Source organism: Symphodus melops (genome assembly GCF_947650265.1).
Source record: "Symphodus melops genome assembly, chromosome: 10".
Classification (NCBI taxonomy): domain Eukaryota; kingdom Metazoa; phylum Chordata; class Actinopteri; order Labriformes; family Labridae; genus Symphodus; species Symphodus melops.
In genome coordinates this window covers 4544160-4558894 of record NC_136700.1, presented here as the reverse complement: position 1 = coordinate 4558894, position 14735 = coordinate 4544160, and the positions used below count along the sequence as shown (strand labels likewise).

The window sequence follows — 14735 nt, the reverse complement described above, 5'->3', positions numbered from 1 at the left end:
GTCAAAGAAAATATATCAAGACATGGAAATTAGACAGCTGAATAATGGCATAAATATAAGAGAGGTAGTGTTGTGTCTTTTCAACAAGCTAAAGAGAACACAGCTGACAGACTCCTGGTGCAGGAGGAGAGGTTAACCAACACATTTCATAAGATGCAAAGCTGCATGTCCATGAGAGTGTGGCTGCTATCACTGTCACAAGTCAATGGCAGAAAGATGAACTTTGTTAAAAGCCATGTTAACACATTTTGTCTACATATAAAGAGGACCTCTCCCCACGTGTTGCCTTCTTTGTTGTGACATGTTACTAGGCTTGAACACAGGGTTCACAGTTGTCCAACACTGCAGAGAGAAGTTCCTTATCTTCTCCAGACTCACTACATGCTGCTACCTGACATTATCTAAGCACCTCAGAGACACTGTGAACTGGAGTCATGCAACCATACAGCTCAGACTGCATACGCACAGAGATAGGACTCGGGCTGCAACATATCTGTGTTCCTCTGTGTACACAAACAGAAACTAGGCAAAATAAGGACAGGAGAGGCTGGTTTTTTCGAGCTAAAATGGGGAGAAAGCAGCAAGATAATAAGACACACGAAGAGAGGAGAGGAAAGGTCTGGGTTAGGATTTGTGTGTGTAGTGTGATCTGCCTTCCAGCGCCCTGGGAAAACACAGCAGATGGAAGACACAGTAGCATAAAAAGCAGGGGGCATACATAGTTGGCTAACATAAATGTCCATGCCTAAGACACTGGCCTGCACCTCTGAAGTCTGCCTGTAATCCTGTCAAGGGGCTAAAGGGTTTTAACTCCGGGGGTATCAGCTCCTGGTGGGTTGAAACCGAGAAAAATGGAAAAAGGTACAAAAGGCAGCACTTCATTCACTTTGTTTCTTTCTCCAGAACCGATGGGGAAACTTGATTTTTATTATATAAATTAAAATTGTATTTATTTTGTTCACATTTTCAGTCAACACTCTTCCCCTCCTCCAAAATATAAGTTAGGCATCTGCAGGCTTTGCACTGAGATAGTCCTATCATCGACTTCACAGTAACGCTAAGTGATGTCGGTAACCTGCTGCCATGGCAACTGCATATCTACTCTTCGAGCAGGATACAGCAGGGCAAAGAGAAAGAGGGGGAGAGATAGGTAGACTGAGCGGGGTAGAGAGACAGTGGAGAAAGATCTGGGCTCTCAGCAGTCAGGGGAGAGCAGGACTAAGGACCTCTGTCACAAACCATCAGAGCAATTCAGAAAGAAGAGTCAAGGTCAAAAGAAGTTTACAATGAGAAAAGAGGATTGTATTAAAGAGTAACTGTTTTATTTTTAGTATCTACTTAAACATGTGATAAAAGGCCAACATGTAAATATAGTAAATATGAGCTGTGGTTAAAAAAAAAGTCCCATTTGTTTGAAAAGAAAAGAAAAACGATGACATGAAAGTTTCACATTCATTCAACTGAGCAGCCATTATGTTCAAATGTGTTTTTATTAATAGAGGAAAATACAAGCAGGCCTGTATGAACAAAAAGCGTTTTTTTCACCTCATGTTTTCGACTGTGTCCTCAGGCATGGGGGCCACCGTCTGTACGGCCGGCAGATTCTTACTGGTGGCTCCGTTGACAAAACTAGAGGAAGAGGAGGTAGAGGGGGCTGCATCAGTGGCTCCTGTAGGTATGATAAAAAGAAGGATGTGACATAAAAGTAATGCAATTATAACAGACATGTCTTCCTGTAATAACCTTAAATAATAAACTTAAATTCTAATAACATAATAATTTGTTTTCAGTGGGATAAGAATTTAAGTGTAAGTGTAAAAAAAAAAAAAGAAAGAAAGAAAGAAAATAAAATCAACTCTGTAACTTTGTCAAACATTAAATCTTATGTTGTCATTAAAAAAATGAAATATGGTAACTGAGATACATTTTCAGTGTCATCTCCAGGTGGTCAAATTGTGTTTAATCACACTGACTAAAACATTTAAAGAATTAAGAGTTATGAAACCAGATGCAATATGGCTGACTATAACAAAGTGTAAAAATTAGCAGACTAAGCAAACCACCTGAATTAAATGTTTAAACATGCTCTTCGATTTGGTTCTAAAGGCAAAATTATGGCATTATGAAAACATTTTTAAAGGTGACACAGCATACAAATATAACCAAATATAACATTAGTATCATGAGAGTCGCTAAAAGCACCCATGGTGTGTGAGATCATGGGTTTGGGTGACAGTGGCTTTAGCTGAAAACACACTTTGAGAAACATTTCTCACATTCCTACTCAAGGGCTCAGAGAGGACATGAAGAGTTTTGTTTTAAATGGTGCACATTAAAAAGGGGTTGGATCTTGTAATGGTTGGGTCATTTCAGAGGCCCAGGCTACATGAGCCCTGAGGTGGAACTGGCTCAACACAGCAGAGTCCATGTACAGTCGCGGTGAATCAGAACGGTGCAAATTCAGCAAAGCCATGTTGCATATTCCTTTCACTTGTGTTAATGCATTCACATTTAATCGTATAATTTAGAGATATCCCAATAGAGTTGTTTGTGTCAGCAACAATCCTGAAGGGCCCTGGTTTCATTTTGCAGCTTACACATCTGCTGCAAGTAAGTCAAAAGGTAAAGAGGGCCATCTAGTGGAGACAATGGGCCACTGCATAGGCATACATGATCACACCACCCAGTAGAGAGAGGGCTTTGTTTCTATTCTGGGAATCAACAAAAACAGACTGTGCCACAGAAATAAAACCAAATCAAACACTCTAAAATAGCTTCAAAGTATTAACATTTTGAACCATTACTGACAACATTAATGTTGCATTTTCATTGGCCATGTGTATTCCAATGACCTTGAGCATAACTTACCCGTTGTATTGATCATGCTTTTTGGGGTTGCAGAGGCAGCAGCAAAGATGTTGGTGGTGCTGCCAGCTGTCAGCCCAGCAGAGGTGCTGCTGCTGCTTCCCACTGTGTGAACTGCCAGGCTGCCAGGGGAGGTTTTCTTCACAGGCACAACCACACTCCTACAGGAAACACATAACACAACACGCCTCATGAACAAATGCATGCAAAGAAATTCTTCTTATAAATTACAGAGACATACAATAGAGTTGACAACATAAGTAAAAGTTAATGAGAATTAAGAAAAGTAACTGCAAAATGGATGCGAATGCAGCACAGAATTTGCAGGGAGAAGAGGAACTGCTGGAGGTTTGGGGTTTTGCTTTGCTAATATCTTCCCTGCCCAAGTGCCCTTAAGAAACAATTCATCCCATGGAGTGCAGACTGTAGACATGAACTGTGACGACCTCATAGAATTATTCAGTTACTCTAAATTATGAGCTTTCTAAATTCTGGAATTCGGGATCCAGCCCTGTGCCTGGGGTTAAGATCAAATAAGATAGCAGTATGACAGGTTAACCCAAGTACCGTAGTCCTATTTAATCAGATTTTTTGATAGCCCTCACCTTGAAACAGACGCTTTCCACTCATGCTTTTGGACTGAATATCAATGATATTCTGGACTTTCTATTTAAAGTTTAAATTTCTTATTATTTTTCTTAAATACGCCAAGAGCAGAGCAGACAATTAAAATGTATTGATTTGAAGAAAGGAGGAAGTTTTAATGATCATCAGTCTCCTTTCGCTGCAAGCCACTGCCAACATGAGCATGCCCAGACATTAGTCAGGACATTGGAAACATAAACATCCAGACCTGTAACTCCAACTTTTGGCATAGCACATGCAATACACATATACAGTAAAGACAAGCACAGGAGAGGCTTAGGTAAATAAACTAAGAGCAGGAGGCCGGCCAGCTATTCCACTTCTCCTTACATAAGCCTTCAGCACTGGTAGCCCTCTGCAACTCAGAACACTCATGATCTTAATGAGAGGCTCTCAAGGAGCACATTTTACAGATGTAACCAACTTGTTTTTACAAAGCCACACTCTAATGTTATTGAATAATACAAGCCCACTGCATGCGTTCACAACTCAGTGGAAGGTGGAAATGTAGCTCTATATTGCTTCTGTTGCTCACCCTATTATTTATACAAGAAGGTTCTAATGTTTGATTTTGAGAAAGAGAAGCCTACACTGGGTTCATACTCTCTTTTGTTTGATGTGCTATCGTCTAAATTCACAGATTCTAAATGAAAATGTAGAACGTCGACATGCAGGTTTAAACTTTGGTATGTTAAGTTGTCTACTTTCTGTTTTTAGTATGTTTGTAGTGGGAGTATTATTGACCAACTGTGATCAGCAGGCTTCGGTGCATGAATGAAAACCGTCCGTATGGAGAGAGACAAAAACAGGCGGGAAACAATCCATGGTGGTATTATGACACCTCCAGTTGCTGAGGTTTCTCAACTTGCTGCAATGCATCAAAATGGATCTATCCCAGTCTCCATTCAACTAACAAATGTTTGACAGTTGTTTTCCTGTCTTCAGCCCTGACAAAACTTGCATTCTTACTTTTTACAAATCTGCACCATGAAGTTGTAATGGTGTCAAAATTAAAACATGTTATAACTTTGCATTTGACCTGAACACACAGTGGCTCATACAGTTGCTACTTGGACTATTAACTATGCAGTGCACTAAAAAAGGAGGTCATGGCTGGAAGTGCTTAACATCAGAAGAAGCATATCAGCTAAAATCTATGATGCAGCATGTTCAGACGGCCCTCTTCTTACGGTCCTTCTCGTAATCCTCTTCAGTGTTCAGTTACATAAAAAGTATTTACAATTACTCGTTTGTTTATGTTTCGGTATACTCATGTAAGCCATATCTAGTTTATACAGTTTTTCATTCATCAGGAATTTAATAACAAAATCACTTTTGGGGATTGGGACTTGAAATTCCAGATCAATGAGATCATGATTCAAAATAAGAAGATAATATTCTTGTATGCCCTCGGACAAAGATTCACCAACACTGATAGCTGTGTGTTACAAGCTGTACAGGACATACGTATGTAAAGACCTATAATGTTTAAAGAGAAGCCTTCCTTTTTTCAAGGAGGATACAAAAAAAAACATCACACACTTGAAATACAGAAAGGCTAAGAGCTCATGAATGAAACATGCAAAGGAAAGATTGTTGAGTCTCGAGATGAAAGATACACTTGTGACCTCTTGTAACAGTGCATGGAAGCACACACACGCACCACCAGACCTGTCTGCAATCTGACTGGCCGAGGATTAGAGATGATGCAGTGAACTTGGCCCAGTAAGAGCTCCCTGACAGGAAAGAGGGAGAGCTTGTCCTTATCAGGTCTGCAGTTGGCCTTTGGGTTTGTGAGGGTGCCAGATAATGTCCTGTCCAATCTCCGGCCGTTACTCTAGGTGACACAGGCCAGGCCTCTGCTCTGTCACAAGCTAAGCCTGCTGTCATCTGGAGCAAATCCCTATCCCTCGACAAAAACAACACAGACTTTCACTGTTTTATGTTGCTTTTATATCCACAGTCCATCTCTATATCTGGGGTTAAACATGCTGGACTCCTGAAGAAATTAGCTGAGCTTTCCCTAGAAGGAGTTCAGTCTTTTGGGGAATTCATTCCTAATTTTATACTTTAAAAATCATTTTCAAAAATGAACAAAGCTGATGATCATTTATGTAGTATTATAAAAGATCTCTGTAATCTCACTTTATGGATAAAATGTACAAAGTGCATTATTGGTCAGTGACGCACCACTGCTTCATGACAACCACCGCGTAGGTATACAGTGTAATGCCTCGATATAAAAAAAGTAGCACTTCTATTTTTGGGAGTGAAAAGTATCAGATCAGATAAACTTAATCACACAGGTTCGAAAAAAGGGAGTATCAGTTCAGATTTGGAAGCAAACCAAATGGCATTATCTCTTGAGGAAAAGCTTTGCTCCCTGATAGCAATCTAATTTATTCAGGAGATCGGCTCTCCTCTATGAAATCTCTTTGGCAGATATCAGAACATCACAAGTGTGTTTTGATTGTTGGCACTGGGCATGAATTTTATCTTGCTTTCCAAAAATCCTCCTTTGCTTGCATCTTCCGGCAGAAGGCCGTCTGTTGCTGCACAGCAAGTAAAGCTGGGACCTTACATTACATCGACAGGATGCTGATAAAACATGAACCTCTTTTAATGAATAATTCATCCCGAGTGCTCATGAATCATGTATAGATTATCTAGCGCATATCTTATTAATAGGATTGTCTTAATTGAGTTGCAGAGAATAAAATGAGGATTAATCTTAGAATTAACATTAATGAGTTCTCTGGCTGTGGAAGATGACTGCAGTGTGAAAGTACAGCCAAAGAAACGTTTCCTTTATGAAGCCGACATATTGTATGGAATCTAATTTTAAAGAGCGTTATGCACTAATAAGTGAAAGATACTGCTGACATTTGCTTAAAATCCCCCAAATTCAATTTAAACCTATAATCATCGTCTAATGTGGGAATAATCTAAGAGACATCTATTATAGAGTGGGTTTCATTCTATATTATTTCTACATTAAAATGTTCTTGAAAAGAGAAGGGAGTAAAGCAAAAAGAAAATAAGAAACAGTTAACCCATTACCTCAAACAGAAATCAGGATGTAAAGCTATTCAAACCTCTCTTCAGTGAGGGTCTCGGGCAGGAGGGCGCCTGGATGAGGGTTCCTGTGCACTCCACTTTGAGCCATTTTTTTTTTCTTTTTTGATGTTGTCACTCCCAATCTATTCCCACCCTGACAGACAAATGAAAGGCCTGTCCATGTCTGGCAGCTCATTTCGCTGGCAGGCGGCAAACAATTAGACACAGCAAATACAGGCAGGAGGGGGAGTGACATGAAAAGCATGAGACAAAGTTGTATATGTGGGCAGGAGGGTTTGTGTGAAAGCATTTCAAAAATAATACACTTTGGTGTGGCGACTCATTTCAGGCTGCCAGCTCCCATTACGGCTGTGAGCGGTGAGGGCGACAGGGCTGGCCGTGGTGTGGCGTGAGGCCGCGTCTGTTTAATCTGTCATCAACACCCTGGAGACCCCGACCCCTCACAGCTGTCCTCTCGCCACATACTCCTTCATCTCCTCTCCTATTCATCAGGCCCACCTCAGCCCAGATCAGCAGCAGCAGAGTGCGTTAAAAAGAAGGGAGGCGTCATTGTTCCTCGTGACTCAGTGTGTCCTCTGCTGTCCCTCTGAGGCCTGGCAGTGGTTACACAGACGCACAAAAATTTCCAAACTGTGGTGTTCAGAGAATATGGGGGGGATTTTGTTTGTGCTAATCCAAGTCAAATTACTTTGACAAAAATAATGATTTCCCAACCATAGGAGACCAGGGGAGGGTCAGGGGGAGCTGAAGCTTTACATCCCTGTAGGAACAGGTTTGTAAACTCCTGAATCCAGAAAGATTACTGTGTAGTTCAATCTAATCCAGGAATGTAAATACACCACAGCAGGGCCACACTGCTTCAGAGACCTTTTTCAAACAGAGGAATTCCTTGCCGCAGAGGAGGAGGAATATGAATGATGTGTTACATGCTCCTTAGAAACCAGTAGTGGTATACTGGAGAACTAGGATAACCCCAGAGTGTTCACAGACCAGCATTTTACACTGACTTGGCAGAAATCAGACACAAAACAAAAACTTTTTTTTTTAATAAAGCTATTCTCAGAAAATGACCGTCAAACATCTCATATAATTCTTGCTGTATGGTTAAATACATGTTTTTGTTTTAATAAAGTTGATCTTGTTTTTTGCATCCTTCCAGCACCTGTACTTACTACAATAACAACAAGGCTTTCTTCTATCCATTGAGAACAGAACAGATAGTCTTCATCTGTTTCTTTAAGGTTTTATATCGATCAGCAGACTCTTGACTTCTGTAGTAGGTAACAGTGAAGTCTAAATTAAATGTCATTCAATCTTACATAGTAGCTGATGGATAATGCAAGACATGTACTTTAATAATGCAAAGACTAAACTACGATCTGCAAAACACAAGCTGAGAGCAGCAGCATGGTTTGCAACACTTATCATTTTGACGTTATGTATTCGTGATTTGTTGGCTAGTGTTTAGTGCAGTGATTTGTCTGTTTATTATTTTTAGTGATTCTCGGTACAACAGGTCGTCTACTGAAGTCACTTCCTCACCTGTCAAAGGAGTGAAACTGCATGGGCAGCATGGCCTGGGCCTGGGCCTTGGCAGCAGGGTCTTGGTAGGTCACGGCCTCCAACCCAGCCTCCAGGCCCTCCACTGGAGCTGCCACCAAGCTCTTCAGGATCTCCTTCACGTTGATGCCCCTCTTGGGCTGGCTGATGCTGATGATGGAGGAGGATGATTTCAAGACCTCTACGCTGGGTGATTCAGACAAACGCTCCTGGGACTTCTTCATCTCGGAGGACAGAGTTGATATGAGCTCACTCATGGCATCAGGTCTCGCCGCACTGTGGTTCAGGTCTGACCCGTTACGGATGCTGGGACAGTACTCCTCTCCAATACCAGAGTCTGTGTGGGGAAGGGAGCTATCCATGCTGAGGTTTTCTGACGGCACAGGATGGTCCTTACTGCTGTTAAATACTAGAGGTGTTTCTGTAAACACAAAGTTTCATGATTACACAAATATAAACAGAACTAACAGCATTAATTGAATAAATTACACTTGTGTTGTATTTGATTCTATTTTTCAGAAATATTGATTTAAATATTCCTCTTATTATCATTCATGGGCAATGATTTAGACCAAAAAATATGTATTTTAAAAGCTCGAGCAGAAATCGAGTTCTTCAAATCTTTTCATACAATATAAAAAAAAGCAAGTTTTCATCAGAAAAGTTCCAACATATAATAGAATAATAATAAATGAGCTTATTGCAATGAGCCTTGTAAATCCCTCCACTATGTTATTTAACATATCAAGCACTTTGACCATATTTAGCCTTTCCCTGATGTTTACTTATTTAAAACAACATGCGTCCGGAGAACAAAGAAATGGAGATTTCAAACGGATTCATCTGAAGCCAATCTTAATGAGAAAAATGCATTCCAGAGCTCACTTAACATTCATAGTCACAGAGCAAATTTAGCTTGTGAAGAATGAGCCATGTGGTAAGGTAGTGTCTTAGATCTCCCTCCAGAAGCTCTGTTCCTCTGCTGAGATTATCTCTGTTATTCTCCCTCTATGCTAATAAAACATGAATCCCTTTCTTCAGCTTCCCCCTGCCTAAAGCCTTGGGAGGAAAATCTATTTAACTGATTAGAAACAGCGACAAGAGTCAGAAAGCTGCTCTATTATTCCAGTGCATGGTATATTATACACTGAGCTACTGTCTACTATATATTACATTATATTCTGTTTAAATTCTATCTACATAAAAGGCTTAATGTGCTCTAGAAATCTGCAATACTCTGCTTGTTTTTTGAAAATCTGCATTTTATCACAGTGAATAGACAAAAAATCCTCTGGGGTGCTTTTTTTGATCCAATTTTGGTTCATCTTGGCCCAGTGTTTACCGAGACGCAAGGCCCGATAGATATTAATATTCATCACATGCCCCCTAACGAGGTCAGCAGGGCCTGATTTAGCCAGCAACTCGCCTAGCTTCCTGGTTCATCAGACAATCCCCTGCCACATGCCGTCTGGAAAAATCCCCTATTTTCTGGTGAAATTTATGAAGGCGGCAGTGCGCCTTTCTCCTCCCAGCAACCTCTATGATCCCATTCTCCTCTGGTGGATTGCTTGCCTAATGGGCACTGACAGATGGGCTGAAAATAGCCAGGCTGGATACATTGCCCCAAAAACCCACAGTAGTTGGTCAGCATGCTTCTACCTTCTCATTTCTCAACTTCTCACTGCTTATCTTCTGTTTTTTGTTTGTGTTCCGGGCCAATCAAAAAACACCTTTATATTTCCGTCAGTCTCTCCCCTCTTCCTCTTGTTTCTTTTATTCACTTTAGCTTTTGTCTGAATAAAAGTTGATGAATTATGCTCACTCTTTTGTCTCATAATAGGAAGTTGGCAGTGCAGCAGGCATTATGTTAAACCTTTGTATGCACCCACTGATTTCCTTTCAAGGGACTTAATGCATGATTTATGACTAGAGGCTCAGACTACCTTTCATTTCAGAGAGAAGGATGATGCTATTCAAGTTGATAACAACCATCTCAAGCCCCAGTCCCCATTTGCTTCCACATTTAAATGTGCTTCCACATTTACATTCTTCAAGGTGCAATTAGCCGAGCTCATAAATAAACAGTGTGCGAGCTGGTGGAATGCAGGGTATCCCTCCTTTTTTCTGAATGAGCTCTCATCTGAGCTGGCAGCAGTATATCACAAAGGAGCAGGGACACCTCACATTCATTCATATCACACTCGGCACAACTCAGACGAGAGGGCTGGAGGAATGGATGGAAGAAATGCAGAGCACAGTCGTGAACACCTTTGCTCGTTGGTGAATTGATCCCTGGACGCACACCGCGACCCGATTGGTTGGTTATCCTTGCAGTCTCACGTTGAGGCTCCAGGATGTCACGGTACTTGGAGACCATAAGCACGGAGATGAAGTACACCACGGCCAAGGCCAAGAACTGGGCCTGCTTGCTGTCATCCTGCGCAGAGAAGTCAAAACACAGTTAACTCTATTCAGCCAATTTCATCCAAACACATCTAAAGTGCTGAAATGAGTCACTGAAAAATTCTACTTTAAAAATATAACCATGAAGATATTTGTCCAGAAAAAAAGATGTATAGTTGCTGTGTCATCTGTTGTCTGTATTGCACATCAGTTCATCTGGCAAAAGAATAATCCTGTTTTCATCTCTACCCACAGAATCTTAGTGACATGGACTTACCACATCACGAAACACCACAGCACGCAGTCGATTGATGTCCACATCCTGCAGAAGGCGATCTGGGTCCTTGATGGGAGACAGGTTACTAGGGACAGTCTCTATGGCTGTCTAAAGCAGAGAGATAACACAATATGACATGCTACTCTGCTCAGTGAAAGATCCATGAAACCATTTCCTGCTATTACTTTTTATATTAATTTGATGCACCAACAACCAATTTAACTGAAACAAAAAAAAATATCTGCCACCTTTTTTAATAAAAAACTGAGAAAATTAAGAATGGAAGGAGAAAATACAAGGTACACAGGTTACTCCATAAGCATGGGACAAAGGGACACTGGAACCAAAGTTGTGACATCACATCCTACCTTGCTAGAAGTCACAGCATTAAGCAGGATTTCCTGAGTCTTGTTGTTGTTGGTAAAGGAAGACTTATTTCCCCTGTCTCTGTGTCTCTGCCTGCACTCAAGACAGCTTCTAACAGCCACACAGCACACTGCGCACACACACACGCGCGCGCGTGCGCACACACACACACACACACACACACACACACACACACAAACAAACACAAACAGCATACAAAAGGCTCTCATTTCAGAGTTAAATGGAAATTAAATGTCTATAACATGCATGACCTCCTTTAAACTAATCACTTCTCTCTGATGACTGTTTACCGCGGCACAGAGCGGGAGTCAAATCAGAAGCCAGACTGATTTCACACTGAGGCAGTGATGGGAAATTGTATGATTGCAAAAAGGACAGTGAAGACTGAAGGCTTTTTCCGATCCCCCAGAGAACAACTTGAAGTCAACAATGTAGCAAACACAGGCTTGTATACACACACACACACACACACAGAAGCAAACGGATACAGACATCGACACAATCTCAGAGTCTCCTACTAAAAAGGCACAAATACACATTTCCTTGGTTGGCTTTAAATATTATATATTTTTACTAGGACATGATAAAACATGATTTTAAAGTAGCTTCAATTAGCGTTTCATTACATTCTGGACTAAGCAGTAATCTGCATTTCATTAAAATGTTATTCATTATATCTCTATTATGTACACATACAAAATCAAACACACACACAAGGGTACAGAGGACCTAGAGGAGTCCGTAGAGACACACCAATGACAGACACAAAAGGCTACTATTTGCAAAGTGTACACTACTATACTGCAAATTATTCTCTCTTGTCGTTATGAATTCCAAAACGAGAATTCAGTCTTTTATTCATCTTAAAACTGCGGCAAAACCCTGCACATTTTCCAATTTAGTAAACAATTAGCAAAAGACTCTCAAATTAATTAGCTTAGCTGATCAAACAGAGGATTTTCAGGGATTAGAAGAATTATTAGTCTCTGTGAGGAGAATACTGTCATGGCATTTTCCAGCTCATCAATTTTCAAGCAACTCTTAAAAAAGCGCACATAAAGATGCTGTAATTGTTTCTCCTACACACTGCGCTGAGTGACATTCAAATGTGACATTCACACAATCATGACTTTACCAAGTCTGAGGCACTGACGCATCAGGCCACCGGAGGACATGTTCTTCTCAGCCTCGATCTCACTGAAGTTGAGTGAGCTGGAGAACACCAACACATCGACCATGACCATGAGACGGGACAGGAAAGTGATGGCGGTCTCGGAGGACATGCCCTGTGTGGCCTCGATGTTGTCCAACTCCGTCTTATAGAAGCGACAAAAGACAGAAGGAGAGTTCAACTTTGCAACATAAGCGCACATGTATAATGTATGACACTTTTTTTAAGTGGTTCAAAGGCTACATCCACACTGCAGGCAAAGTGACCCAAATACAAGTGGTTGTTCTGCACTTTTGACTCAATTCATATTTTTTTTGACAGTTTGAAAAGGATCACAATTTGCTCTTTTTATTTCTTAAAATCAGATCTGGGCCACATCCATATCTGCTCCTAAATGAGATAAAGCTTCGGGCTGACACTTCTAGAACAGCAAAACTTGTGGCTCATATCATCCTGAGTTTTCTTTGACAGAAATGAACATGGTTGCAGTTTTAACAAGCCCTGAAGGTTAACAGAAGCTAAGGACCAAACCAACTTTGTGATCTTGGTCTCATCAGCTGGCCTGTTTTACAATGAGCTTGAGCCTATAACTCAGCAGTTAGAGCTCGGTAGGCTGTGAAACTGAATTGCCCTTCTGGGATGAATAAAGCAGTCTAAATCTGAAAAGAGCTGCTTGATAGTCTCTGTCAATAAAGGTGAAGAGGAGTCTGAAACTCAGAGGAGCAGGCTCAGTTCATCTAGCAACCACAATAATGCATTTGAAGCTGCCTCTCAGCTGATTAAAGACCAGATTTCCAAATGTAACTCAGACAAGTCGTCTTAATCTCAGAAGCAGGCAGCACTGTGCTGACATCTTTTGTGTTCTTATGCACGTATATTTAGTTCAGAACCATGTCACAAAGTCACATTTCAAAACATTCAAAACAGCTATAAGTGTCAGACAGGAAGATTACCAGCGAGCTGCAAAAACACAGTCACACAATCCCCCCAACCCAAAAAAACCCCCCACAATCAAACAGATTCATCTTTTGTGCCAGCTGTCCTCTTCTTTGTTTCAAATATGCAGAGGTTTAATTTGAAAATCGTTTAGATTTACACTAATTGGACTAGACCAGAAGAAAAGGAATAACTGAATACCAAATATGAGAATGACTCGTGAATACAGTGTCAAGTTAAGTTAGAAAAATGAATATTGCAATCATCCTGATCTTGCCACTCAGTTATGCACTGAAAAGAATAATCAGAAATTAGTCCAGATTAATTTCAGTTCAGGATTTGAAAATACATAAAAGCTAACATGAATGATCAACAGGAGGATTAACAACAGACATTAAAGTGTAACAAAGTCATGTAGTTTCTCTCAAGTCACACGGCTGTGTAGTTAACAATACAATATCCCTCACAAAAACAAACAGTTATAATAGACTGCCACTAGATGGCAGTGTTCCCCAGCAGTAAAGACAGGGAGGTTCACTTACAGAAGGAGAGGTGGCCGCTGATAGAAGAGGCAGGATCCCTCCACAAGCTATAATGATGTTGTCCACCATTTGTGAGATAAGGTGGATGGTGTTGTGGACAAAAATGATGTTCTCGTTACTGTTTACAAAGTCCATGACAGATTTGGAGGAGTGGCTAAAGGGAAAAAAGGAAAAAACATTTGAACTTTTTCCTTTCATGAGAATTAACTTTTGATTTGTTTTAAACGAAAAAAAAATGATTAAAGCAGCATTGAAAATCTAACAGCTAAACATGACATGTTAGCTCTGATATCGTAAACTACAACAACACACCTTCTCCATACATGGACGTCACTCTCAAGTGCAAACAGCAGGTCAGTGAGCAGTCTCTGGTGCATGGCTGACCATTTGAACTCTGGGATGCGGAACATGGTGGTCCGTGGGCCCGGGCTGAACTGATGTCGCTGTTCCTCTGTCATGGGCATTACCCTCAAGCCCAAATCCACACGTGTGTCCCTCTCCATCTGAGTAGCTGAGCGGCCATGTTGACCCTGTCATGAGACCAATAAATGAATGAGAAACTACATCATGAGATACTGTAAACAAGCTTGCTAATCCTATTATTCTGCTAAAATTGATGGTGCACCCTAAGGAGACATAATGCTACTATCATTCGATTGGCTCTGAATGATGAATTGCCAGTCCTTGAATAGCCTTTGCTGGCTGCGGGTAAGGAAAAAACACAACAAGCTCAATGCAACCTCTAAACATATGATAAATGAGTTGGCAAGGTGCTGTAAAAAAAGCCTGTTTAAGAAAGCAGCAGCGATGACTTGAACATGAGCAATTATGCACAAGCAGTGAGAGGTTTAAAATTAAACCTTGCCTCCCA

The 14735-nt window shown here is 40.8% G+C and overlaps 1 protein-coding gene across 6 annotated transcripts in view; it reads right to left on the bottom strand.

Annotated features, from left to right (window-relative positions):
• nbeab (neurobeachin b) overlaps positions 1–14735 on the bottom strand; it is a 170710-nt gene that overhangs the window by 86715 nt on the left and 69260 nt on the right. For 4 of the 6 annotated variants that reach the window (XM_079354490.1, XM_079354485.1, XM_079354486.1 and 1 more), the window contains exons 23-31: positions 14177–14394; positions 13865–14018; positions 12351–12531; positions 11197–11324; positions 10829–10936; positions 10417–10585; positions 8131–8569; positions 2869–3026; positions 1546–1669 (exon numbers count right to left, since the gene is read on the bottom strand). In XM_079354490.1, coding sequence (XP_079210616.1) covers positions 1546–1669; positions 2869–3026; positions 8131–8569; positions 10417–10585; positions 10829–10936; positions 11197–11324; positions 12351–12531; positions 13865–14018; positions 14177–14394 — 1679 coding nt within the window. The remainder of the gene's footprint in view (positions 1–1545; positions 1670–2868; positions 3027–8130; positions 8570–10416; positions 10586–10828; positions 10937–11196; positions 11325–12350; positions 12532–13864; positions 14019–14176; positions 14395–14735) is intronic. The other 2 variants (XM_079354487.1, XM_079354488.1) reach the window with 1 other exon arrangement.